Below are 26218 nucleotides of genomic sequence, written 5' to 3' on the forward strand. Positions count from 1 at the left end.
TGCATTTCCCCTTCTCCATCTCTCCCTGCCTTACCCAAGAGACTCCATGTCCTTTTTCTCCTTTAAAATTCAAATAACACGCCCCAGCACGGATCTCCTGTGCTGCCCACGGCTCAGGATCTTCCTTGGAATCCCATGGGCTCAGCCTTCCCTCCCTCAGGACAGTTCACGACCACCTCCCAGCTGCTGCCCCGTACTGATCACTGCCTCCTTTCCTCCCTCCCTCCCTACGCCTCCCGCCAGGCAAACCTGCCCTGGCCGCCTGTCTGAGGGTGGCCGACCTGGTGACTAACCTGAGGGAGCAGCTTCCTGGACCCACTGGACCCCACGCCCTCAGTGAGGGGACTCTGTAGCCAAAACCCAAACATTTGGTTCTCCCCTAATTCCCTCTGTGGCACCAGGACAGGGGGTCAGAACAAAACTCTGGAGAAGAAAATCATGGAGGGCACACTTACAGGACCCCCCAAAATGCAGAAAAGGAGGTGAGGCAGGAGGAGGCATGAAAGCCGAGGGAACAGGGTTTCAAGAAGGAGCAGGTGGCTCAGAGTTGATCGTTGACCTATGAACCATGAGATCACAGTTCAATTCCCAGCAGGGCACATGCCCAGGTTTCAGGCTTGACCCCCAGGAGGGGGTGTGCAGAAAGCAACCAATCAATGATTCTCTCTCATCACTGTTGTTTCTCTCTCTTCACTGTTGTTTCTCTCTCTCTCCCTTCCTCTCTGAAATCAATAAAAAATATTATTTAAAAAGAAAGAAGGGGCGGGTGGTCAACAGGATCAGAAACAGAGAAGCGCTCAGAGGGGAGATGGAAAGGCGCCTGGGCTGGGCTGGGCTGGGGGCAGGGGAGGCCTTTTCCAGAAGCAGGCAGGAGAGGGAACAGGTTAAAATAGAAGCACAGCGAGGTGAAGAGAGAACGCAGGGGCGGCCCGCCTACCCCACTGAGGACAGTGAAGGCAGCCGGCAGCTCAGACCAGTTTGAAGAGGTTGGCTGGGGGAAGGGGTGGGAGGGTTAGTGACTAGAGGTTAACCGGAGAAGGAGGGCCAGCAAGGCCAAGGGTTAGAAGTATCTCACCTTCCCCATGATGCCTAGACTTGTACATTTACTATATCTGCTGCCATTTTCTTAGAATACCAGATACTCACCAGTCTTCCTGATATCCAGCTTCTTCCGCTTATCCTGGATTCCTATTCGCTACTCTCTCCCCCTGCCCTAGAGACACACACACATGTACTCACTCCACTCACACACGCACACACTCTCACGCCTGTGCACACACACTGAGACGGCCGAGACAATGTCCAGCCACACGTCCATGGGGAGGACAGCTTCTGGCCTGGCCTGAGATCCCAGGCCATCTGGCCTCACACCCAAAGCTGCAGGAGAGAGGGGGCTCGGTGCCTGAGGCTCAGCACAAAATCCTAAAGATGAGCAATGCTTAATAAGGAATGGAATTCAACAGCACTTCTGGTTTTATTGTTTGCGAAGGAGACTGCAGCGAATTGAATTGCGGAAATAGGTGTGACTAGCACACTGCCCCTGGGGAAGGAAGAAGAGGCCCCGGGGGTCAGGGGGTGGGCCGGGGAGGGGGGGCGCAGCGAGGGCTGCTTGGGCCGAGGCTCTCTGCGGGACTGAGCCATTGTCTTGGGTTTTACCTCCTCAGGAAAGCACAGGCTTCCAGAAGTGCTGTGGACACAAGGCAGGAAATTCAGACACTGATTTGTCATCAAGACATCAGTCAAGGCAGGTGCTAAAACAGAGGCTTTCTCCCGCCCTTTCCCGCCCCTGTCAGTCATGCTTGCTCTGCTCACATTTCCCCACGGCCCAAGGCAGCCCGTGGCAGCTGAGGCCTCACCAGCCTGGGCCATTCCCTGCTCCGGCCCGAGTGACATGACCCCCCCCCCCCCCCTTGTCTCTAACCGACATAGACGGTTCCCTGACTGCAGGGATGTGCATCCTCTGTATGCAGACGTTCGCAATAGTGTGCACTACTCAGTCACTCATGCACCCCCATGTGAGTCACTGTGCTAAGTGCCAAGGGTTCAGCTTTGACAGACAGGCTGTGCCCTCGGGGGGTGCAGACTATGCCACCGTGAGCCGCTGCTTGCATGAACGGCCCTCTTGCTGCCTTTCTCCAAATGTTGCCTAGAAACACCTGCAGCACAGTTCCCCGACCTCGGCTGATAGAGAGCAGGTCTCCTCTTTGGTACCAGATTTGCAGCCGGGACTTCTGTGGTGAGGGTTGTCCTATGCTCTTAGCATCCCTGGCTTCTACCCACAGGTACCAGCAGCGCCCCCTCAGCTATGAGAATTAAAAATACCTCCAGGCATTACCAAGTGTCCCCTCAAGGGCAAAATTTCTCGACTTGAGAGTCACTGATACAGAGATTCTTGGTCCTATCCCCACCCATGGATTCCCACCCCCACTCCCACCCCCATCAGATGCCTCTGATTCTGGATGACCTGGGGCCACAGAGTCTCAGAACCATTCCCCAGAGCCTCACAGTGCTCTGCGGTATCTTCTTAATGTCTTTAAAGGATTGGGTTATTGTCAGCGCATATGTCTGGCTAAATGTTATTTTGAGCATTTGTATTCTCTATCATTGGTATTTGTGATAACTGTCTAGACACTGGAATTTGTCCTTTCTCAATACATATGTGTCTATATACATACATATGTATTATATACATACATATATACATACATACACACATTTCATTTTTCTGAATAACATGCTCAGTTTCTAAAACTGCATGGCAGTCACTCTCAGAATGATAAAATTTAGCATATTATCGCCTGCTTTATTTTAGACTCCATTTCTTTCACCTCATGGATGAGATTGTGATTTCCTGACGCACGGAGACATTCCATTGCCTTAACGTTTGTATACCCATCTCCCCTCCGAGGACCCTGCTTGGCCCGCCAACCCTGGCCTTCCCCCACGCTGGTTTCTGGGGGCGCCCCCGAGGGCCCACTTACGGGAGGTGGAGCACTGTCTCAGGTTCCCAACGGCCGTGACGTACTCCTCTCCCAAATATTTCTCATACGTCGTTTTGCCTTGGAGCTTGGCCAGACACTCGGTGTTGTCATTGAACAGAAGGTTTTTGGTTTCCGACTGGAACAAGCAAAACGTGCCTGGACAGTCAAGTCCATTTCTTCCAAACTTAGCCTGTGTCAAAGGGCAGACAGCACGTGAGGAGCTGTGTGAGTATCTGCATTAGGGAGACCAAGAGCACCCTTCCCACCAGGATCAGGCCTGGGACAAAGATGGCCAAAAGGAGCCGAGTTCTGGATTCGTCCACTGCCTTGGCCCAAGTGTTCCCTGTCCCCCATCTTCCTGCTGCCCAGGCCCCAGGCGGCAGACACACCCAGGGCAGCTCCCAGGCCTTCGGCCTCTCTGATCTCGCCTCCCGCCATCTCTCCTTCCTTCCTAATCTGTGGCCTCTTTCCCTAGAACTTGTGAGGGGTGACTAAGTGACAACTGAGGGTTTGGGGGATCTGGCAGCCTTCTAACTGGCCAGCTCTCCCAGAGAGGCAGTCTGCACTGGACATCATTGCCCCCCACAGGGCATTGTCATGGCAGGGCACGTGGCCTCCCTGGGCCACCGTTCCTCATCCATGCCCAGACCTCCCTCAGGGCTGAGCTGGGACACCGAGTGCCTCATCCACCGCAGACCTCTGACCAGCACCATGAGGGCTCCATAGTGCCTCTTATTGTGCCTCTGGGCACCATTTCAGGGCCCCTATCTTTAAAGTGCACCTGGAGATGCGATGAGTTTTTTGTTGTTGTTGTTTGTTTGTTTTTGTATTTTTACTGATTTCAGAGAGAAAGGGAGAGGGAGAGAGTGAGATACAAACATCAGCAATGAGAGAGAATCATTGATCGGCTGCCTCCTGCACACCTCCCACTGGGGATTGAGACTGCAACCTGGCCATGTGCCCTGACCCGGAATCAAACCATGACCTCTTGGTTCATAGGTCGACACTCAACCACTGAGCCACACCGGCTAGGCACCATGTTTTAATACAAAAACTAGGAGTTCTAATAGAGATGGCAGACTCTAAGGACGTGGTAGGATTTCCTTCACACCACTCTCAGAGACAGCCTTAAAGCTACCCAAGTTCTGGGTGAGCCGTTTTTGGAGATGACAAATGCAGTGGCCTGGTCTAGACATCGCTCAGTTGGCGCAGACTTGGGGAGCGTCGAGTAAGCCACTCTACCTGGTTGTGGGAGGAAGGCTCAGCAGCCACCCGCTTTGCCTGAAGAACTAAAGAAGGGACTGAGCTGGGCGGGCAGTGAGCTAAAGGCCAGGGCAGGAGACTGAGGGCAGAAGTTAGATCGGTCCCAGAGATCCCGGGACAGTTCTCACTGAGACTCTGGGCAGCCCCGTGGCCTGAAGCAAATACTCTCCCCACCAGCTTCGGGCAGGGGGACTGGAGAGAGGGGCTTGGCATGGGCGGGTTGACCTGGCTCTGCGGTTGCCCCACCTGACAGAGCCCATGCGGCCGGGAGAGGGCAGGGGCCCCGGGGGTGCATACCTGCTGGCTGAGCAGAACCTGCTCCACGTGTTCCACCTTCTCTCTGCGAGATACCACAGCATGATTTGGGGCTTGGGCCAGGAAGCAGCTCCTAGCCTCAGTCACAGGCTTTCGGGTGCCATCGAGGCACAGGAGCTCAAAGTCCTCCAGCCTCAAAGTCTTAGCCCAATCTTCAGTGCCCTTTCCTGGGGAAAGAACAAGGTGGCATCAGTCCAAGGGGCCTTCTGGGTCGGTTTCACCCTCCACTGGCCTCTTGAAATGTACCCACTGGGGTTGTGGTGATGTGAAGGGGAGAGAAGAAAGCGTTGTCAAACATGTATTAATGCTGTGTATCAGCCATGAAAAGGAGGGAAGTACGGGTACACATCACAACATGGGTGAGCCTTGAAAGTAGCCGGTCACAAAAGGCTACATATTGTAGGATGAGATCTATGTGAAATGTCCAGAATAGGCCAATATAGGGAGCCAGAACATGGATGGGTGCTGCCAGCTCTGAGAGAGAGGGTGGAAGTGACTGCACTGGAGACCACTGACCTGTCCACTCTGAACGGGTGGGTTTATAGTATGTGAATTGTATGTCAATAAAGCTGTTAAATATTGCTTTAAAATATTGTCTATTGATTTCAGAGAGGTAGGGAGAGAGAGATAGAAACATCAATAATGAGAGAGAATTATCAATTGGCTGCCTCCTGCATGTCCCCTACTGGGGATAGAGTCTACAACCGGGCATATGACCTGACTGGGAATCGAACTGTGATCTGCTGGTTCAAAGGTCAACACTCAACCACTGAGCCATGCTGGCCGGGCAAAGCTGTTAAATTTTTAATTTAATTTAATTTAATAATTTAATTTTTTTAGTTTCTAAGAAGAAAACCACCTATCTGTGCCAAATTTTCCAGTGAGTCCCAGAAAAAGAACATCTGGTTTATGTTCAAGAACAAATTGAATCCTCTTTTCTTTCATATTCAAATGCTCTAAGTTTAGCCTGAGAAAAGATGGAACGTCTAAAGGTTTCTCAAATGCATTTAGTCAGTTCCAATAAAATACAGTTGTAAAACCCCACAGTTTAAAATTAAATCTGACATCTGATCTCTGGAGACCACTTAGAATCAGGCGTCTTCAAACTACGGCCCGCGGGCCACATGCGGCCCGCAGAGGAGTCTGATCCGGCCCGCCAGGTTTTTTGGGCAGTGAGCGCAGCCGAGGTGTTACAGTAGGAATTAGTAGTTCATATAGTCCGGCCCTCCAGCTCTCTGAGGGACCGTGATCTGGCCCCCACTTTAAAAAGTTTGAGGACCCTTGATAGATGAATGGTTCATAAATTCTAAATAGAATCGCATGCATGTCTGTGTACATGCAAATGTGGGTTCAGTGTTCAGGCCTCTGCTACTCTCTTGCCATCCCCCTCAAGAAAACACTCCATCCATGCTCTTGTCTTGGTCCATTTGATGCTGGGTCATCTCACATTTACATGTCCGGCCTTGACCCCTCTCCCAGGGGGTGTGAGGAGGAAGGAGTGGCTGTGACTGTTGATGTCTGAGAAGGAGGAGGGCAGAAAGCTGGGCAGCTCTTTCTCAGGGGGCGAAATGGCAGGGCACCTGCTGAGCGGGAAGGGTGGGAAGCTGAGTGGGACTGAGGAGATGGGGTGCAGTCTGGAAAATGGTCATTATGCTTTTCATCTAGAGGTCAGAGAGAGAGTGATTATTCAAAGTCATCTGATAGATTCTCTTCTGGTACCTGCATCTGCCTATGATTTTGTTCCCATTTACTCCCAAGGAATTTCCAGACAGTGACTCACATGGGGCTGAATGAAGGACTCTGTTTCCTTGTATGAAGGGAAATTTTATTTGCAATGTGGTTTTTTGTGTGTTTGTTTTTGTGTGTGTGTGTGTGTGTGTGTGTGTGTGTGTGTGTGTGTTTAGTATTATCAACATTCAGTCTCCATAGGCTGGAACAGGCAGATGGTGTGTTTCTGTGGATGTCTACACAAAGCCAGGAGACATTTGCTACTGAGCATTGCTGGTGTGTGTGTGTGTGTGTGTGTGTGTGTGTGTGTGAGAATGAGAGAGAGCGGGGGGGATAGACAGAAAGAATTGGGGGGTTAAAAATCAATGTGACACCTATAGACATTACCATGTTGCATACCAAAGTAAAAAATTTCAAAGTTAATCAAAAGTCTAAAAACCTGTACATCTTCCCAGTTGCAAATATGACCAGTAGGAGGCACTGTGATGCTCCAAAGGGTAAAGGGAAACTGCTTACCATCAGTGTTCTCCAGGACAGTGGCATCTTTCACAAATGCAACGTCCCCCGCATTCTCCGCCAGGCACCTACCAGGGTCCAGAAAAGAAACTCATTGCCGGAGAAGAGAAACTATCAGTTTTCATAAATATTTGCTATATACATTTCAAAGTCTGAAACACTGAAGTAAACACAGACAAGATAAAGACAAGTATTTCCAGGAACTTTGTGTTTAAAATAGAAGATTGAACACATATGTGTAGCTTCCCACTTCCTAAAGTTCCAATAAAATGATATTTGTGAGATTCTTTTTAAAGTTTTAAGCTTACAGGAGAGAGAGGAGCACAAGGAGAGAAAGAGAGAAGATCATGAGAACAGTTGGGAGTTAGAGAGCAAGCGGGTGAGCAGTAGTTGGCCCAGCAGAGCAGTAAACAGCTGTCACCCAAGTTGGACGTGGGAGAAGCCCAGGAAAAAAAGCTGGTGTGCACAGCGAACTCCAGAAAGACTCAACAATTACAAACACTATTGAATGCGACTGAGAACAGAGCGGAGAGAGCCTGCCCTCCTAGCCCAGGCAGCTCCTCCTCGCCCTGGCAGGAGAAGGTTTGTTCACAGAGAGATTGAACCTGAACATCACTATGGACTAGACGTAGGGGTGTCGAACTCAATCAGAGAAGGGGCCAAAATCTAAAATCCAGCCTAAATCGCGGGCCGAATGGTTTACTGAACAGTCATAAACTGTCATTGTGATGGAAACACAGCGAGTGCAGTGATGACAGCGCGGTGCAGGCCACATTGCAAGGCCTGGCGGGACGGATTTGGCCCACGGGCCTTGTGTTTGACACATGTGGACTAGAGAACCAAACCCAGTTGAGGTCAGAGGCCCAATGCTGAAATCGAGGAGTGGAGTGAGAACTATGTCTTGGAAGGTTCATTCGGAGCCGCGTACCTCTCCCAGGCTCCCAAGCAAAATCTGATCAACTCGAAGAGGCCCGTAGGATCTGATACTTAGATGTCCCACAGTGAGGCCCACACTCGCCAACATGTGGCAGCTGATGCAGAGCTAACAATCAGCTCAGGCGCTTCTCTCTTAAATACAGACACGCAGCCAGAGAGCACTGCCGATTTGGAGAAATGTCAGGAGGTATGGAGACCAATGCAATGACACCGGAGGGTACGGAGACAATATAGTAAACGCTACTTTTATGTCCTCCCGTCCCTGGAGAGAAGGCTACTGAATTTATACTAAAAAGTTCCAAGACCACCTATTGCCCTGTGTGGCTCGCAGATGCATGATGCCACCTGCTGGTGAAATATATTATTGGAGAATGGAGAGAAGGACTCTGCGCCCTACAAACCCCTAATATAGCCACCGGGAAGCCTCAAGAGAGGGATTACAAACGGTGGGTTGTGGATCATCAATAAACAACTAATTGGTTATCATTCTGAAAACCTATTTTTTGTTATTTTCCACGTCACTAGTGGAGAATAGCACTGCAATGCTGCTTTTGCTCTTTGCCATCTCTCAGGCCGAAATCAAAGAGAAAAGCGAAATGGGAAAGCTGAGGACCTAGCGTGGGGGAGAGAGTGGTGGCTATGAAAGATGACCCTTCCCCACAAACCCAAACTGTAGATAGGACGTCAGATCCCCCGGGCTCTACCCATTTGGCTTTGAGGATGAGGCCATGGAGGGCCACCGAGGTTGACGTTGGCTCCAGGCCACAGGGAGGAGCCCCGCAGAGCTGAGGCCACGAAGCCCAGTGCCAGCCTGCACTTCCAGGGTGGTGAGTGTGTGTGTGTGGGGGGAAGCCCATCAGCAGACCCCTACGGTAGCTCCTGTCTCTGCTGTGACAGGCCATGTCTGGCCCCTTAGAACGCAGTGCCAAGACGCTGGAGGACGAGGCACAGGCCTCTCCTGGGGGCACTCACCGGAAAGCCCCAGCGTAGCCGAAGTATCTCTCGTTGCTATTGGGGGCACACTTGTTCTGGCCCCCGTCGTCGCCAACGCACAGCGCGCAGAGGTTGGAGCTCTGGTCGGCCCCGGGGGCACAGCTCTGACTGAAGAACTCATCTGCGGGGGAGGCACCCGGGACGTCAGCTCTTCCTACCTGACTTCGCGCCCACCCCTTCACCTCGCAGGGGATGCCGCCCGGGTCAGCATCATTCTATTGCCCGGGACAGAGAGGGCACAGCCGCTGTCACAAGCAGTGACGTGTCACCACCAATCCGGGGCCCACCGGAAGTCGGGACAGCCTTCAGACCGCGGGCATTGGCAGGAAACCCGCCTAGGGCTGGGGACGAGTCTATGATGAGACCCACAGAGGGTCCCATGGCCACGGCCTCGAGCTGGGGACTGCACTGATGAGTGTGGCCATGTGCAGAGAAACGGACCAAGAGGCCAGTGTGTTACCTCGGAGTGGGGTGGGCGGGGCAGATGTGCAGAGAACCATTCAACGCATCAGGCCACTCAGAGAAATTGCTGACACCCATAGAGGCTGTGGGCCTGCAAATCCCCACCCGCTCCTTCCCTGAGGCTCCTGTGGAACCTTCCACGCCCACCCTGGGGTGGCCCACTCTCCTCCCTCCGGACTCCTTACCAAATTTGCAGGAGCCTGTCTGGTTGACCAGCAGACCCACGGGGATGTTCCAGCCCGCAGTCCTGCCTACAGCGGTGTGGCAGGACTTCTTGCCTTTCAGAGAATTCCAGGTGAGGCCAGCATTTGATTTCTTGACAACCGCCACGGCTCGATACCCTTGGACAGAGGTCGGCAAACTCATTAGTTCACAGAGCCAAATATCAACAGTGCAACGATTGACATTTCTTTGGAGAGCCACATTTTTTAAACTTAAACTTCTTCTAACGCCACTTCTTCAAAATAGACTCGCCCAGGCCATGGTATTTTGTGGAAGAGCCACACTCAAGGGGCCAAAGAGCCGCATGTTGCTGGCGAGCCGCAGTTTGCCAACCACAGCCCTTGGATGACAGAAGAGCAAATCTTAATCTCCAGGGGCCTGGCAGATGGACGCTGGTGCAGCTGTCTGCACCTCAGGCCAAAGCTGGTCAAGAAGCATCATCAGCAATGCTTCCTCTCCGCCCCTCCCCTCAGGTACCACATGGTTAGGTGGACCTCAGAGGCTTACGCTGCTGTCCTTTGGGTTATGAAATGAGATAGTAAGAATTCTTTCAGTGATTGCTGGGGACCACCCTAGACCAGCCACACCCCGCCCCTGAGTTATAAACCAGAAATTCACCTTTAAATGGGAGCTCCTAACGCCACAAACACTGAACGTCTAGCGTGACCCCAATGGTGCATAAATCACCAGCTGCAATACGCACTGGGCCAGAGTGATGGCGGTCACCAGGCTAAGTGCTGTCAGTTCTCCTCCCGCCAGGGTGCACCTGACAGGCTCCCATTGTGGGCAGCGCACAGCTCTTCCAAGCTGAGCCAGCACCAGCTCTGGCGGGCAGGTAGGGCTGGTGCGCAGAGCAGGGCGTTAGCACAAGGGCCGGGAGCTGCCACAGCATCAGTGTCTGGGCCTCTGAGTGAGATCAGGAGACTCTCAGAGCCACTGTTTCCGCATCCATAGGCGATGGGGATGGAGCACCGCTCCTGCCACGTGGCCAGGATGCAAAGAGAAACCCTGCAAGGTCTCCGCCAAGTGCAAAGGTCAACCTAACATCCATGTGTAACTATCTACGGATTACTTGCGTCTTCACAAGAACTTTGGCTGAATCTCTTTCTGTGAGTTGTTGTTTTTTTTTTTTTAAAGTTCCTGCCTCCTCTTCCTCCAGCACCAAGAACTTACCCTGGACGCTGAAAATGACCAATTCCAACTCACCTTCCACTGGCCTATTCACACAGTCCTGGCTACTGCTCTCTTCGGATTCTGAAAGAGGAAAGACAAGCAAAACGCCATGAAACGCTCTGATTCATTGAGAAGTCGCAAACTTTTAAATCTCAACAGAGCAGACTCGAATGCGAAGAGACTGTCCCAGCAGCTCCAGGCAGCACAGCTGCACACATGTGTCCACCACAGACACAGACCATAATTTCCGGAGCAGAGCTGTTCACAGGTGCCACCACCTGGGAATGACCCAGAGGGATAAGTAGCAGCGGGCAAGCCACACCGTGGACAACTGTGCAGGGTTGAATAGTCCACACCGCGCACCACAAGGCGGAATCGGACAAGTATAACACCAGCAAGGGATAAAACAGCGTGCGCCGTGCAGCTCCTTCTACATAAAGTTCAAAAATAAACAGAACTGATCCGCGCCCTTGGAGGTCAGGAGCTGATACCCTCTCAGGGGTTAGGGGGCTGGTGACGGGAGGACACACAGGGACTTGTGAATCTTACTGTGTCTTGATCTGGCACTAGCGCCAGGGGATGCACCTGTGTGAAATGCCATGGGGTTCTATGCTTATGTGCATGCATATTATAGTTCCCTGAAATATTTCCAAAAATTAAGAAGAGAAGCAATTGCCCTACATGCAAGTTCGTACTCTTAATGTTGTCTCTTTTCTGTGATGTTCCTGTAAGTTTGCTGTTAAAATACATTAAACTAACTTTTATATATATATATATATATATATATATATATATATATATATATATTTCAGAGAGGAATATATATATATATATATATATATATATATATATATATATTTCAGAGAGGAAGGGAGAGGGAGAGAGAGAAACATTAATGACGAGAGAATCATGAATTGGCTGCCTCCTACAACCCCCTCTCTCCACTTACTGGAGATCCAGCTCAAAACCCAGGCATGTGCCCTGACGGGGAATTGAACCAGGAGTCAGTGTCTCCACCTGGACTCACCGAGTGGGGTGGCTCCTCCGTGCCCCAGCCCATGGTCCAGGGGGAATAAACTGGAGAGGACACACACACACACACACTTACTTTGGCTCTCTGCCAGCACAGGCACCAAACCGCATTTGCCCGCGATGTAGATGAATCCTCCGTCCAAGCTCATGGCGTCAGCGTCTCCTTTCTGCAAAGACAAGCGACTCTGGGGCCTCACCCTGGCTTGACCGCTCTCGGAGAGAACGGCTTGATGTCAGCTGTCCCAGGAAAGCAGCAGGAAGAGGCGGGAGTGTTCGAACTCAGCACCCAAAGGGAACGCCGTGAGCGCTGCTGCCCCTCAGCCAGCCACCGGCCTTTCCTTTGTCACTTCCTGCTGTCACTTCCACCGGAAAGAGCCTGACCAGGCTGCACTCCCCCTCCATCCCCTGAACAAACCCTCTGGGCCCTGGGGTGCCCCTGGGACACCCTCCTGCACAGCCTCACTCCCTCCGGAGACAGATGGGACCATGACTGCACTCCAGGGGCTGCACCGAACATGATGGACAAATGAGCTGCGATTGCTAATTACATCGGCTCCTGGCAGGAGGAATGTGCGCGGGCCAGGGGAGTCATCGGGAGTCCCAGGTGCTCTCTTTGGCCCAGTAATAATTTGCTTACGACAATATTAAAAATAACTGGAGACATCTATGAAGGTTTCTACTCAAGGAAAGGCATCACGGGGTTATTGGTAATAGCAAAAGAAGGGGACAGAGAGGAATAGGGTCACGATCAAGCCACAACCCCCTAAGAGATACCCTGAAATCCTTTTTTCAGAGTGTTTTCAAAGACTATGCCGTCACACGCCCGTGGCCATGATAAACCGTTAAGTGAAAAGGACAGGTAGGAGCCGCTGCTGTGGCCAGCCTCGGGGGAAGTGCTGGGTGGGAAATACTCCAACCTCAGCGGTGGTGTCTCTCTGGGTGAGTCCCAGCTGGCTTTTCTTTAATTACTTTACATCACAGCTCCCTGTCTTTCCCCAAACTACCTGCAATGATCATGCATTGTTCTTGTCATCAGACCAGTGGCAACCCCACAACCTACAGTTTTCTGACAGAAAGCTGTGCCTGTTTACACTCTGTGCACTGAGCCAGAGGAGACTCCCCCGCCGCGCCCCCCCCCTCCCCCCACCTCACCACAGTGCCTCTTAGCGCCCAACCACTTCCAAGCGGATGCCCACGACTGGGGAATCCCCCGGAGCCCGCTGCCCCACCGCAGGCCAGCAGGCTCGCCAGCGGCAGCGCCTACCAGGACCAGGGCGATGCAGTCCTCGGTGGTGGCGGCGGTGGCACAGGTCACCGCCCCGGTGCTCTGGCTGCTCCACTGCTGGCACTTGCGCTGCTCCTCGGGGCCCACGGCGCACCACACGACCCGTGTGCGCCGCGCCTCCACCTCGGCGGCCGCTGCCCAGAGGGACACAGCATCAACAGGGGCACGGAGCCTGGCCAAGGACACCCCCCGCGGCCAACCTCAGGGGCCCAGGCTCCACTCTGAGCACCCTTCCCGCCGGGCCTTCCCGTGGGTGTGGACCAACCCTGCTTCCAGGTGGAAGAGTCTCTGGGCATCTGCCTCGTCCCATCCCCAGTCAGCGCCCAGCCCCTTCCAGGGCGGGTACCCTCCTCACTGTTTCTCAGTCCCATTCCTCTCCTGGCCTCTAATCCACCCTTGACCCCTTAGTGCACATGTGTCAAACACAAGGCCCGAGGGCCAAATCCGTCCCGCCAGGCCTTGCAATGTGGCCCACACCGCGCTGTCATCACCGCACTCCGCTGTGTTTCCATCACAATGACAGTTTATGACTGTTCAGTAAGCCATTCGGCCCGCGATTTAGGCTGGATTTTAGATTTTGGCCCCTTCTCTGATTGAGTTCGACACCCCTACTTAGTGTGACGACTTTCCTAATATCTCATTCCCACAGGATTAAAGCTCCAGAGCTCAGAGACAGTGACAGCTCCCCAGAGATGGCCTAGCCCAGTGGTAGGCAAACTCGTTAGTCCGCAGAGCCAAATATCAATAGTACAACGATTGAAATTTCTTCGGAGAGCCACATTTTTAAACATAAATTTCCTCTAACGCCACTTCTTCAACATAGACTTGCCCAGGCCGTGGCGTTTTGTGGAAGAGTCACACTCAAGGGGCCAAAGAGCCGCATGTAGCTCGTGAGCCGCAGTTTGCCGACCCCGGGCCTAGGGGACCCTGAACCCAGCTCTGATCTCCCCTAAGGCTGGCAGCCGCCTCTGGGTTCACCCAGACTCTACGCCACGCCCCCGCGCCTGAGCAGGCCCACTGGGGTCTCCCGAGCCAGGCCCAGAGCCCACGCCCAGGGCAGCGTGCGCCAGGCCTCCGGCTTCACCCCAGGGGGCCTCGGCTCTCTCGGCCCACTTTCCGTGTGCTCACCCCATAGGAGGCAGCCTGACTTTTCTGCCAGGGCTGGGGAGGGTGCCATGCACAGGGACATGTGGCAGCATTAATCACGGCTGACACGTGCTGTCGGAGTCACTCCCACACATCCAAATGCCCTCACTCGGTTGGCAGAGACCCCGGTGGCTGGGACATGGGGAAGTGGCCACTGGAGGGCGGGACCCTGCTGCCTGCGCTCCAGGGGGTGTGAGGGGCTCTCCCCGGGGTCTCAGCTGTGGCTCCCCGACCGCACCAGCCAGCCCTCACTCACTTTCCTTCAGGCCCCTGATGGCAGTGACGTAGTTGGAACCGAGGTACAGCCCGGCGTCTACCTTCGAGGGAATCCTCGAAAACCCTAGCGCGTTATCTTTGAACAGCAGGTCCTTCTGCCCGGGAGGGGAGCTGAAGAGCTGGAATGCCGACGACTTGCCTTTGCCAAACTTCTCCTAATTAAGGACAAAACAGAACTGATGGTGTCGTGGTAAACAAGGAAGAAACAAAACCACAACGTTGAAAGAGAGTACCGTATTTTTCGGACCATAAGACGCACCAGTTTTTAGAGAAGGGAAATGAAGAAAAAAAGATTCTGAAACAAATAGTGTCCTAAAATATTTTATGTGCATTAAAACCCAACATCACAGTCATAAACACATGTAATCAACCCTGTAAAGTAAACAGCAGCATTTAGAACCATTTTAGAGCCGGGCAAGCGCACAGAGACCACACAGAGCCGGGCAAGTAAAAAAACTTTTTTTAAAAAGTATATGTGTAGGCTATATTTGGACCATAAGACGCAGGGACTTTCCCCCCCCCCCACTTCTGGGGGGAAAAAAGTGCGTCTTATGGTCCGAAAAATACGGTATCTGGGACTTAGGGGTGGTTCTGAGAGCGGGAAGCTTGGTTTCCTTCCTCCTGTAAGGGGCTCAGACCATTTCTGAGACACAGCTCAGACACGGCTTATTCTTTAGGGTGCTGCTGGGGTCCAAGCACCTTGGGGTCCTGAGAATGTTGCATTGTCCTCCCAGCTTCGCCCATGAGACACTGTTGGTCAGCAGTGCCAGAGGGGCTCCATAGCTGCTGCTGTCCAGAGGACAGCCTGGGCACGCAGCCCGATGGACCAGGACACGCCTGGCCAGGGAGACCACAGAGGGGCTTCTAGAAGGGAAGGGAGTGAGGGGAGGAAGGAGCCTCTGGCAGGTGGGAGGGCCAGGAGTGTGGCTACCTGTGCCTTCTTGAGAAGTCTCCAGATGGAGTCCTCCTTGCCCTTCTCACTCCGGGCCACAACAGCATGAGAAGGCACCTGGGCCAGGGAGCACTCCTTGAAGTCATCCACTGACTTGCGGGTGTTGTCCAGGCAGAGCAGCTCATACTGGTCTCTCTCAGCCTTGTCTGGCAGGTTCTCTGGGGAAAGAAGGGAGGAGGGGGTTGGAGGACCCAGAGGAGCAGCCTACACCAGGCAGAATCATGAGCTCGAATTCCTTCCCCCTCCCCGCCCCCCCACCATGGAATCTTACACTGTTGACAAAATTAGGGGTTCTGAAAGAAAGACAGTGGATCGCTCTAGATTCTAGAGTCCAGAGCACTCAGAAAGGTAAAGACAGCACTCAGCAAGCCTTAGGGCTCAGCCCAGTGATGCTCTGAGTGAATCATATGGGCTGTGTGGTGCTGGTGAGCCAAGGAAGCAGAGCCAGACATCATCTGTTTCTATGGCAACCCCACCTACAAAAGGGTCACATGATGGAGACAAACCAAGGGACCAGCCAGGGGGTGCTGACTTACCCACATCTCTAGAAAGAATAAAAATGGATGGAATGTGGTGGGCCTGTCTCTGGAGGTGCTGGTGAGTGTGATGGGCCTGTCTCCTGAGGTCGTGGGTGAGTGTGGTGGGTCTGTCTTGGGAGATCTTGCACAGAATGTTATGGGTCTGTCCCCAGTGGTTCTGGATAGAATGTGTCATTTGTGAATACCCAGCTACTGTGCTTCAGTGTGGGCTCCCTCAGTAAGACTCTAACAAGACAGTAAGGGGGCACACATAAAAAAATGAGTCGTGAAATTCTCTATGTTGAAGGGAAGGACAGGATGACCCAGGATAAGAAAACCAAACAAACAAAAAACAGTGTGCTAGGAATTGAGGAATCTAATTAGCTCAGTGTTTAGAATTATCTATCTATCTATCTATCTATATAAAAGGCTAATATGCAAAGTGTCAGAAGACCTCAAGTTCAATTGCTCGCTATGACGTGCGCTGACCACCAGGGGGTGACACGAAACATAACAGGCAACCAGCAGCTGCGGGGCACTGAGGGAGCAAGGAAAGGAAGAGGCAAGGTGGGGAGGGTGGGAGTGTGGGAGGCAGGGAACCTGATCAGCCCTGATCGCAGGCCAGGCCTAAGGACTCTACCATGCAGAAATTTCGTGCACCGGGCCTCTAGTGATAAGATAAAAGAAAAGGAGGCAGCCCTGTAGCTCCCCTCTGCTCTTACCGAACAGGGTACTGTCCTTGACAAACGCCACATCTCCAACCCCATCTTTCAGACACCTGTGAAATGAGAAGGCGCAAGGGTGTCAGCCTGGAGCAGGGCTTTCTCCATGGGTGCTGCTCCTTGGAGGGCAGGGCTTGGGGGCTTTGGGACACCCCGAATAAGAAGGCAGCAGGGGCCCTCTCCAGGTAGAATCGGAGGAGGAAGGACTCAGCTGCTGACCAGAAGCCCCCACCGTTCGCCTTAAGAATTGAAAGGGAGCCGAAACCGTTTTTGGCTCAGTGGACAGAGCGTCGGACTGCGGATTCGATTCCGGTCAAGGGCATGTACCTTGATTGTAGGCACATCCCCAGTGAAGGAGGCAGCTGATTGATGTTTCTCTCTCATCGATGTTTCTAACTCTCTATCCCTTTCTATTCCTCTTTGTAAAAAAATCAATAAAATATATATGTAAATATATATATTTTTTATACTGAAAGGGCAAAACCTTGTCTTTCTACATAAAAGAGAAGTTTGAAGCCTCTACACCAGAGGGCAAAGTCTCAGTGTCCTTGGCCATGGGGTTGGTTCTTTCTCCCAAGACTGATGGCCAATGAGCCCTGGCCGGTCGAGAGGCAGGGAGGCTTCCCTCTGCAAAGCTGCCTGAGTCCCAGAGGCGAGGGGAGGGGGGCAATGTCAGCTCCAGCATGGGGGCAGAAAGGCACAGGGGGGTCCACTGGGCAGTGCTCGCTGTCTGCAAGCTTGTGGGGGAGGGGGCAAGGGGGGTCCCATGTAGGATAGACCAACATCAGCCTGGACAGCCCGCTATCCTGCCCAGCCGGGAGCCTGGACTGGCTGCTGTCTCTGATAACACTCCCTCAGCCTGTCCCGCACCTCCTCCCTGGTCCCCACGGGCAGGCTGGGCTCTCCCCGGGGCCGCAGAGAAGGGCTGCTGGCCTGAGGACCACTGGGGAGAAGAGGTGGCACTTGGGCCACTGGGGAGAAGAGGTCAGTCTCACTCACTTGAAGGCCCCGGAGTAGCCAAAGTAGGGCTCCTGGGAGGAGCAGGCACATTTGTTCTCCCCTGTCCCCGCACACAGGCTGCACAGATTGGGGTACTGTGTTCCGTCCGCGCAGGGCACACAGCTGGCCGAGAAGAAGCTGGCCGCGGCTGTGGACACAGAAACGGACCAGTGTGTGAGGCAGCCCTGGCCACAGCCAGCCTCCCTCCGAGTGCTCCCCGTGGGCAGCCCCTCCCTTCCCCCCCCCCCCCTCCCGCCTCTGTTGTGAGGTTCAAGTTCAGGCACCAGCTCCCTGGGGCAGCTGGGGCAGCGGACCCACCAGGTTAACCTTGGAGTCACCTGCACATGACCCGTGTGGTCCCACAGCGGCTGTGTGTGAACTGCATAGAGACCCCTCCCTGCCTGCCATCACCCCAACCCCGCCAGCTCACCTTCCTGCAGGGGTGTGGGGGGCCCTTCCCAGTTCAGGAACGGACGAAGCGCGCCCATGGGGACGTTCCAGCCGGCGGACCTGTTCAGGCCGGTGTGGCAGGACTTCACGCCTCGCAGCTGGTTCAGCTGGAAGTTGCTGCCCTTCTTCGCCACCGCCACGGCGTAATAGTGCGTCTGGGGCTCTGCGGAGGGCCGGGGGGAATGGAAAGCTCATGGCCAGGACCCAAGGGAGAGGAGCCCCTGGTGGGAGGGGCCTGGAGCTGCCCAGAGCCTGTCCTGACCCCCAGGGTACAACCGGTGTCCTCCCGCAGTGGGTAACCTCTGGCCCCAAGCACCCGGGGTCTCTGTGCCTTCAAGTGTGATGCCGTCCGAGACCCCACCTAGGCAACTCATGGGCTCTGACTCCATAGAGCCCAGGGCCAAGGCCACGGCCACCCCAGCTCGGGGCTCCAGGGGGAACTCACTGTCTTCTGTCCCGTAGACCTCGGCGGCTACAGGCCGCAGTCTGTAGGGCTCCAGGCCGGCCTCAAACACCAGCCCGCCGTCCAGGGTCACAGCATCCGCCTTGTTTTCCTGAAAGCAAAGCGGCCAGGCCGGCATCAGGAGCGAATCCGCCCTAACGCTGGCAAGGGGGTTGCAGGACGTCAGAAGGTTCTGGGGCTGGAAGGATCTTCCAAAGGGTCAGTTTTGACCATGTCCGCTCACATCCTGGGACAGGGGGCACGAGCCGAGGGGCTCTCTTTTTGGGACAAACGGACACCAGCCCAACTGCTTTCACCCTGGGAGGCTGACACGCTGCCTCTCTCTCAGGTGCCCACCCCTCTGTACAGGGCGGGGCAAACGCAGGTGTGCAGATGTGGGTACGCGAGACACAGAGTTTATTCTTGTGTTGTTATTTCTTAATGGTTGGATTCTTTTCCATGTGAACAACTGTAAACCCACGTTTGCGCACGCACCCTGCAGAACTCTGGCGAGCACGCCCCTCACAGAGGTTTATAACTTTGAAATGAAAGAAGAGACACAAAAACAGTTTATGTTGCGATCCCAGGTTCCCCACAGACATGGTCTCTCCCCTTTAAGAGGCTGATCTCTGCGTTCAAAATAAGTGTCCTGTCCAGAGAGAGGCCCGCGCCCCGCTGACAAGCGCCCAGGGAGAAAAGCAGAGGGCGGAGGGGAGAGCACAGGTTTTCATATTATTCCATGCTTTTCCCTCCCCTTCCTTTCCTTCCCCTCCCCACTCTTACCCTCCCATCTCCTATCTTTCCTTACCCTCTCCTCCCCTTCCCTTCCACCAATTTGCGTTTTGACAGAGCGGAAGGGAGAGAGATAGTTAGAAACATTGATGAGAGGGAAACATCAATCAGCTGCATCCTGCACACCCCCTACTGGGGATGTGCCCGCAACCAAGGTACATGCCCTTGACCGGAATGGAACCGGGGACCCTTCAGTCCACAAGCCGACGCTCTATCCACTGAGCCAAACTGGTTTCACCCTTCCATCAGTTTGGTCTCGCCCAGCATATGGCGCTGACTTACCGCGATGGCCTGGATGCATCCCGTGTAGGAGGTTTGCTTTACGCAGGCGACGGAGGGCCCGCCCACTTTTCTCAGATTCCGCTGCAATGAGGAGCATTTTGCAGCCTCGGCCGGTGAGATGGTGCACCATCGAACGCCCCTCCGACGGGCGGCCAGACACAGTCCTGGGAGAAAGGCCAAGGGGTAAGGATTCAGCCACTGCCCCCGGAAGAGACTGCCTTACCCTCCCACGGACTTTTCCAGACTCCGCCGCCTCTCCCCGCTTCGCCCCTTCTCCCTCCGCTCTGCCTCTAAGGCAGGCCTCTCGCCTCGCGTGGAGGTGTCTTCCTGGCCTAGTGAGCCCGCTCCCCTGGCCAGAGGGCTGGTGCCCAGTGAACTCCAGGAGACCTGCAGCGGCTCTGGTTCTTTCCTTCCTGAGACTGACGCGCTTCCCACCCTGGAAAAGGGAAGGTGATCCCTGGCATGGGTTGATGGGGCTCTCCCACCGGCCTGGCCCCACTTGCACTTGTGAGGAAACTGGCTCTTGAGGAGGCTGAATGGCCGGCTGCTCAGCAGTGGCAACTCCAACCTAAATCCGGGTTCCTCTAGTCTAGAGCAGTGTTTTTCAACCTTTTTTGGGCAAAGGCACACTTGTTTCATGAAAAAAATCACGAGGCACACCACCATTAGAAAATGTTAAAAAATTTAACTCTGTGCCTATATTGACTATATATAAAGTAATTCTCTTGAATAGGAATCAAATAAACACAAAGAAAGTATTTTATAATTACTTTATTATGAAATATTAAGTAAACAAAATAGTGAAAAATTATAGAATTCTTGTCTTGTCTGCACCTACGGCACACCAGGCAACATCTCGCGGCACACTAGTGTGCCGCGGAACAGCGGTTGAAAAACGCTGGTCTAGAGTGTCGCGTCTATAAGCATCTCCCCAGGGGATGCCAAGGGAGCCCAGAACAAGACACCTGACTCCTGGGCAGTAGCTGCAGTAAGCGGTGGACCAAATGGGCGGGGTGCCCCCATAGAAACTGCTTCCCCTGCCCAGCCTGCCTCTGGGGCTACCATCTCTGGTGAAGGCTGCACCAGGTTTGCTCACAGCCCTGACAAGCCACACAGGTCCCTGGCCGGGTAGCTCAGTTGGTTAGAGCTTGGCCCAATACATTCCCCAGAGAAATGAAAACAGATGTCCACAGAAAGACTCCGGCATGAATATTCAAAGCAGCATTATTCAGAAGAGCCAAAAGGTGAAAACAACATGGACGTCCACATCCATACAATGGAATTGGCAATAAAAAGGAATGACTGAGCCTGAGCCAGTTTGGCTCAGTGGATAGAGCGTCGGCCTGCAGACGGAAGGGTCCCGGGTTCGATTCCAGTCAAGGGCATGTACCTTGGTTATGGTCACATCCCCAGTGGGGTGTGTGCAGGAGGCAGCTGATTGATGTTTCTAACTCTCTATCCCTCTCCCCTCCTCTCTATAAAAAAAAAAAAAAATCAATAAAATATATTTATTTTTTTTAAAAAAAGGAATGACTGATGGGCACAATATCAATGCACCTCGTTTATGCTACGTGGAAGGTCCCAGACACAGGAGACCACATAGTGTGTGATGTCACGCGTATGCACCGTCCATAAAAGGCAAACGCATAGAAACGTAGATTAGTGGCCGCCTGACGCCAGAGTGGGAATGAGGATGGACGGTCATGAGGAAGGGGGTGCAAATGTGCTCATCGGGTTTACAGCGATGGCTCCCCCACTTGGCGGCTCTGCTGAAAATCACCGGCATAGAGTTCCGTGCGATGTAAAACGCACCCAGGAAAGCTGTTAGACACACAAACACCTGGTTGTGTAAGCCCCTTCCCCTTTGGAAGTGCCCTCTGCCTCCTCCACTCGTGGGCCAAGCCGGCACAGTCAACCCCGAGGTATCTGAGGCACCCGGGAGGGTGTGTAGGAGACTTGGGGCTCCCAGGGCTCAGGGCCAAGACAATCGAAGATTCCAGTGACAGTGGGTGCAGCTCTGAGCCAAAGCCTGGCCCATGGCCCATGGCCACATCCGGGAAAGCAAGGCTTCCTGCCTCTTGGCCTCTCCAGGCCCCCCTCTCCCCCCCATACACCCTCCCCCCGCTCCACCGTCTGCCCCCAGCAGGCCCCAGGTCAGGGAGCAGAAGGAAGTTGGCCCTGAGCCATTGGTCCCGGCCCGGCCCATTCCTGCCTGAGAGAAGAGAGGGGTGCCTAGCACTCAGGGGGAGTGTGGAGAAGGGGACCAGCAGGCAGGGACGGGGGCACTGTGCTCCCTAGGCTGCTGCTCTCTAATGACCCCCTCCCAGCAGATGTCCCAGAGGAGGCTGCACTGGGCTGGCGTGGGACTGGGGGGACTTCCCCCCTGACTCCCCACCCCCCACTCATAGCCTCCGTGCTGCCAATCACGGTCCTTTCTGCTGCTGCCTGGAGCCTCCCCTTCACCGAGGAAGCCCCGCCCCTCAGACATGACATTACTAATGTCCATCACTGGCCTGTACCCTCAGAGCGCCCCAGAAATTGCTTCAGATGTGTGGGTACAGAACTCACAATTGTTTCATTTCTTCTATGTCGTCCCTTCTAGCCTGGGCACCTCTGAAACCAGAAATCTCTCTCTGCCCTCTGAGAAAGGTCTCCTAGGGAGGTCTGGCCACCACCCCTGCCCCTGATGTGGGGAGATGCCTGCCACTGCGCAGGTGGCGCCCTGCTGCTGCCCCTCACAGCTGTGTGGGAAGACGTTTGGCCCAGTCTTCACGGGAAGAAACTGATGCTCAGAAAGGCTCTGCCTTGCCCGAGTCAGCACAGGCCTTGCAGGAGATGCGATCTTGAGCCCCAGGTCTGCTGTGTATCTTGGGCAAGTCACTCATCCTCTCTGAGTCTCCTTTGCCTCCCACATAAACCTTGGGTACAAAGGTCCTGGTAGGACAAAATGGGGGGGTGGGGGTGTCCCGGAAGACCCCTCCCAGCACTTCCTGGAGGAGGCTGCCCCAGGCTGGCGTGGATCTGGGGAAGCTCAGTGTAGAAGTGCTGGCTCCAGCTCCTCCCCAAGGAGCCGCACCCCCAGCGACTGCAGGCTCTGGGTGCCAACCCCGCAGGATGCAGGGACCAGGACAACCACCTGGGGGTGCACAGTGACAGGGGCTCCCACCTCCCGGGGTACGGAGACCAGGATGCCCACTCAGTGGGGCTCGCCCCCCCAGGACCCTGCACTCACCGAGGGCCAGGAGGGACAGCAGGGCGGAGAAGACGAGCTTCATGCTGGGATCCTGAGGCAGCTCCAGCGAAGGCTCTGCCACCCCCACCTGCTCTGCAGCCCTTTATGTAGGGCTTGCTGACATCCTGGCTGCCCCACCCCCCACCAAGTTCCTGGAGGCTGAGAAACCCAGGAGGGGAAGGGACAAAGGGGGGTAAGGGAGGAGGAAAGAAGCCTGGGCAGGGCTTGGCACCAGGAGAGGGAGGAAGCCCAGCCCACTGCCACCTGGCATGTGTGCCCTGGTGCTGCCTCCCGTTGGTGTTCTTTCCTCCCCTGGGGAGTCGCAGTCCCTGAGTTTGGTCGTCCCTCTGGTCTCAGTGCCTCCTAGAGTCTGGGACACAGAGCTGGGGTCCCAAGGTGAGTATTTGTGGATCATCTTGACGGTGACCCAGACCCACCGAAGTCTTCGTGGCTCTCCAGGAAGCTCTGGGGCCACCACCCTGGCTGGGAGCCTGCCACAGAGAGTGGGTCTGATCCGGATCCTGCTCTCCGGGCACGGAGGGGGGCCGGGGTTTGGCCCTGGAATCACCAGCTGGGTTTGGGGTGACAGATCCAGGGTCTCTCACTGTTTGGAAACACAGTATTGAAACACCTAGGGCAGCTTTCATCAACAATTGCAATAACTCTTTCAAAAATAGTGAAGAAATATAAAATTGACTAATGCTCAGGAGCGCCGAAGCACTTTTGTACCTAAATTAGCAGCTCCACTCTGCCAATCCATGATCATAGAAGAACTACGAAATGTGCAACCCATGTCTCTCTCTCTGAGAAGGATGGTTTGGGAGGTCAGAGGCTTCCAGACCCTCTTAAGTTTGGCACAGCCTTGGCGGGAACACAGATCGCCTGGGGCCACAACCAAGAGGCTGAACCCAAGGTGTGCCCTGGCGGCAGGATGGGACTGGCAACAGGACAGACTCTCTCTGTTGTGTCTGCAGGAGATGGCCCGGCCCCAGGCCAGGCGTGTGCTCAGCTAGACACACTCAGAACAGCCCTCCAGGCCCATCTTCAGAGGAAGCAGATGAAGGGTAGGTATGCCCAGAAAATGAAGTGCAAACCATCTATTATTAACATTCATTCATTCATTCATTCATTCATGCCAGAATTGGTGGGGGCCAAGAGGGACACAGAAGAGGAGCACATGGCACAAGGGGACACAGGTGGACACTCCTATCAGGCCACCGGGGAAAAGCAAGGCAGGTGGGACCCTGAGAAGGAAAGACCAGCCAGTTCCCATCACGAGGATTCCAGAAGAGTTTGAAGAAGAGCCTTTGAGCCCTAATCGGTTTGGCTCAGTGGATAGAGTGTTGGCCTGCCAACTCAAGGGTCCCAGTTTTGATTCCGGTCAAGGGCGTGCACCTTGGTTGGAGGCACATCCCCAGTAGGCAGTGTGCAGGAGGCAGAAAAAAAAAGGGGGGGGGGGGTTCTAACTATCTCTCTCCCTTCCTCTCTGTAAAAAAATATAAATAAAGAAGAAGAAGAAGAAGAAGAAGAAGGAGGAGGAGGAGGAGGAGGAGGAGGAGGAGGAGGAGGAGGAGGAGGAGGAGGAGGAGAGGAGGAGCCTTTGACTTGGCTGCCTGAAGGAAGGAGTAGGTTTCTACAGAAAGAGTATTCAGGCAAAGGCTCAGAGCACAGATTCAGGGATCAGTGGCCAATTACCTGGGCATGAGGGACAAGCAAAGGTCACGCTAAGCTCTCTGGCCCAGAACTCTTGCGGGAAAGATTAACATCATTTCCTCTACTGCTCTGAGCTCCATCTTGTCTAGCCGGGAAGGCTCCTCATGCAGATCCTACGGTCACCTAAATGCAAATAGGACTCATCCACTTCCTCCAGCTCTGTATCTTCTCTCATATCCCTACCACTTTCCAGCAGACCCATCAAATGAAGAGCCTCAGGGTCATCCTCAAGTCCTCTGCCCAGCTGGTTCTGTGTGTGTGATGGGCACTTGATAGTCAACATTGGAAGAACAAACGAATGAGTGAGGAGGAAGAGTGATAGGAAGTAGCAAAGGCTCCTCCTTGCTACAGGTCAAGTTTGAAAAACAGTGAGGCCAGGGCTGGCTAGGCCAGGCTTCCCAGAGCCTGTTCAAGCAGGAGCTGGACCAGACCTTGAAGAGCCTTTAGGGAGGTAGAATACAGGTTTCCAAGAGCTGAGGCAGTGGTATGGGGTAAATATACAGAACAGAGAAGGTGGCCATAGTACAAACAACCACATAGTAACAGGAGCTGGTTAACAGGCAGGTGAGGAATGCTCACTCTCTCCCCCACTCCCTCTCTACCCCTGAAATTCACCCAGTGACACTCTGACACCTCAAGGACTGGCCCACGTTAAGCTGTCCCAATCGACGGGCAGTAAGTCCCAGACCCTGCCCGATATGGAGGACTCTAGCTTCCAGCCCCAGGAGGAATTGGGAAGGATGGGTGGGATCTGGGCAGAACTGGCTCCAAGTAGAACAAAGGAGATCTGCCACTGACCCCTATTCAGGGATCCCTATTGTTACTTATCATTCCTTTGCTGACCACCCTGGAGAGATTGCAGAGAGTGAAAAAGAATAAGGAAGAGATGGACAGTGGGCTCCCTGCCTCTTGGTCAATGTCTAACCATGATTTCCAGAGCAAGGCCTTCACACTGGCTCCCATGCACCTTTGGGTGTGTCTGTGGGTAGAGAGAGTGGGTGCCATCAGCAGGCAGGGAAACGGTGGCTTTGTTAACTAATGTGTCTAGTTGCCAAATGTTGCCTCATTTACAAAGAACCCGTAGAGACAAAGAGCTTCTATCTCCTTGGGCAGTTCTTTTCCGCCTCCTCGCCCTTCACCTGCCCCTCCTAATCAGATCCCAGGTTTCCCATTTGCCAGGCTTCAGTTCTCTGGACCAGGGTAGCACTCCACACCCTTGGCATAAATCTGATCTCCATGGGCATCTAATCACCAAGCCACTGAGAATGTGCAGCAGGCATGACCCAGGAAGGCTTCCGGGATGGTGCCAGCCAAAGGCACCCTGCATGGTGGTGTGTCTGGCACAGGGCCAGCCATGCAAATTTCTTCCCAGAAGGAATGAGGTCCCTGTCCAGGGAAACCCCCAGGTGGAAGCACTGGCCCTGGGCCCCTTTAGCTGTCCCTCCCCTGCGGCTGCATTCTGGCAGGGCGGGGGCCTGCTCTGCCGCCTTCAGCACCCCTGCCTGCTCCCTGTGGGGGAAGGTCAGTGGCCTTCAATGAGAAGGTGCTTGAACTGGGTCCTCAGAGGAGCAAGGAGCCACCCTCTTCCTCTATTTCCATGGATGAGGCTGGTGCACTGACCCAGGGCAACCTGTCTAGTCATCCTAAAGTTCCCATGTGTTCACTGGCCCGTGTGGCTCAGTTGGCTGGTATCATCCCCCACACCAAAAGGTTGCCAGTTTGATCCACGGGAGGGGGTGTGTAGGAGGCAGCTGATTGATGTTTCACTTTCACATTGATGTTTCTCTC

The 26218-nt window shown here is 54.1% G+C and overlaps 1 protein-coding gene across 2 annotated transcripts; it reads right to left on the bottom strand.

Moving 5' to 3' along the window:
• Positions 1–1450: 1450 nt before the first annotated feature.
• Positions 1451–22864, bottom strand: LTF (lactotransferrin). 2 transcript variants are annotated; one of them, XM_036432093.2, is made up of 17 exons: positions 22718–22864; positions 19486–19649; positions 18415–18523; positions 17950–18132; positions 17520–17667; positions 16521–16576; positions 15260–15438; positions 14309–14483; positions 12886–13040; positions 11698–11788; positions 10623–10670; positions 9380–9535; positions 8712–8853; positions 6804–6871; positions 4542–4726; positions 2982–3171; positions 1451–1687 (listed from the first exon to the last, which is right to left on the bottom strand). In XM_036432093.2, exons 1-17 carry the CDS (start codon positions 22758–22760, stop codon positions 1653–1655), a joined length of 2127 nt encoding a protein of 708 aa, XP_036287986.1. In that variant the 5' UTR covers positions 22761–22864; the 3' UTR covers positions 1451–1652. The 2 variants fall into 2 exon arrangements, with proteins under 2 accessions (XP_036287986.1, XP_036287988.1); XM_036432095.2 differs by lacking the exons at positions 1451–1687; positions 2982–3171 and adding an exon at positions 3331–3762.
• Positions 22865–26218: the final 3354 nt, after the last annotated feature.

This window comes from Pipistrellus kuhlii, unplaced genomic scaffold (assembly GCF_014108245.1).
Source record: "Pipistrellus kuhlii isolate mPipKuh1 unplaced genomic scaffold, mPipKuh1.p scaffold_m20_p_11, whole genome shotgun sequence".
NCBI classification, from domain to species: Eukaryota; Metazoa; Chordata; class Mammalia; order Chiroptera; family Vespertilionidae; genus Pipistrellus; species Pipistrellus kuhlii.

What these genes read in the sequence shown, in the direction of transcription:
- LTF (XM_036432093.2), bottom strand. Translation starts at nt 22,760, where the DNA reads ATGAAGCTCGTCTTCTCCGCCCTGCTGTCCCTCCTGGCCCTCG. An exon ending in GACTTCTCAAGAAGGCACAG is followed by an intron (nt 14,484 to 15,259) that starts GTAGCCACACTC and finishes GTCCTTAATTAG; the next exon opens with GAGAAGTTTGGCAAAGGCAA. An exon ending in TGTCCTGGAGAACACTGATG is followed by an intron (nt 4,727 to 6,803) that starts GTAAGCAGTTTC and finishes TTCTTTCCCCAG; the next exon opens with GAAAGGGCACTGAAGATTGG.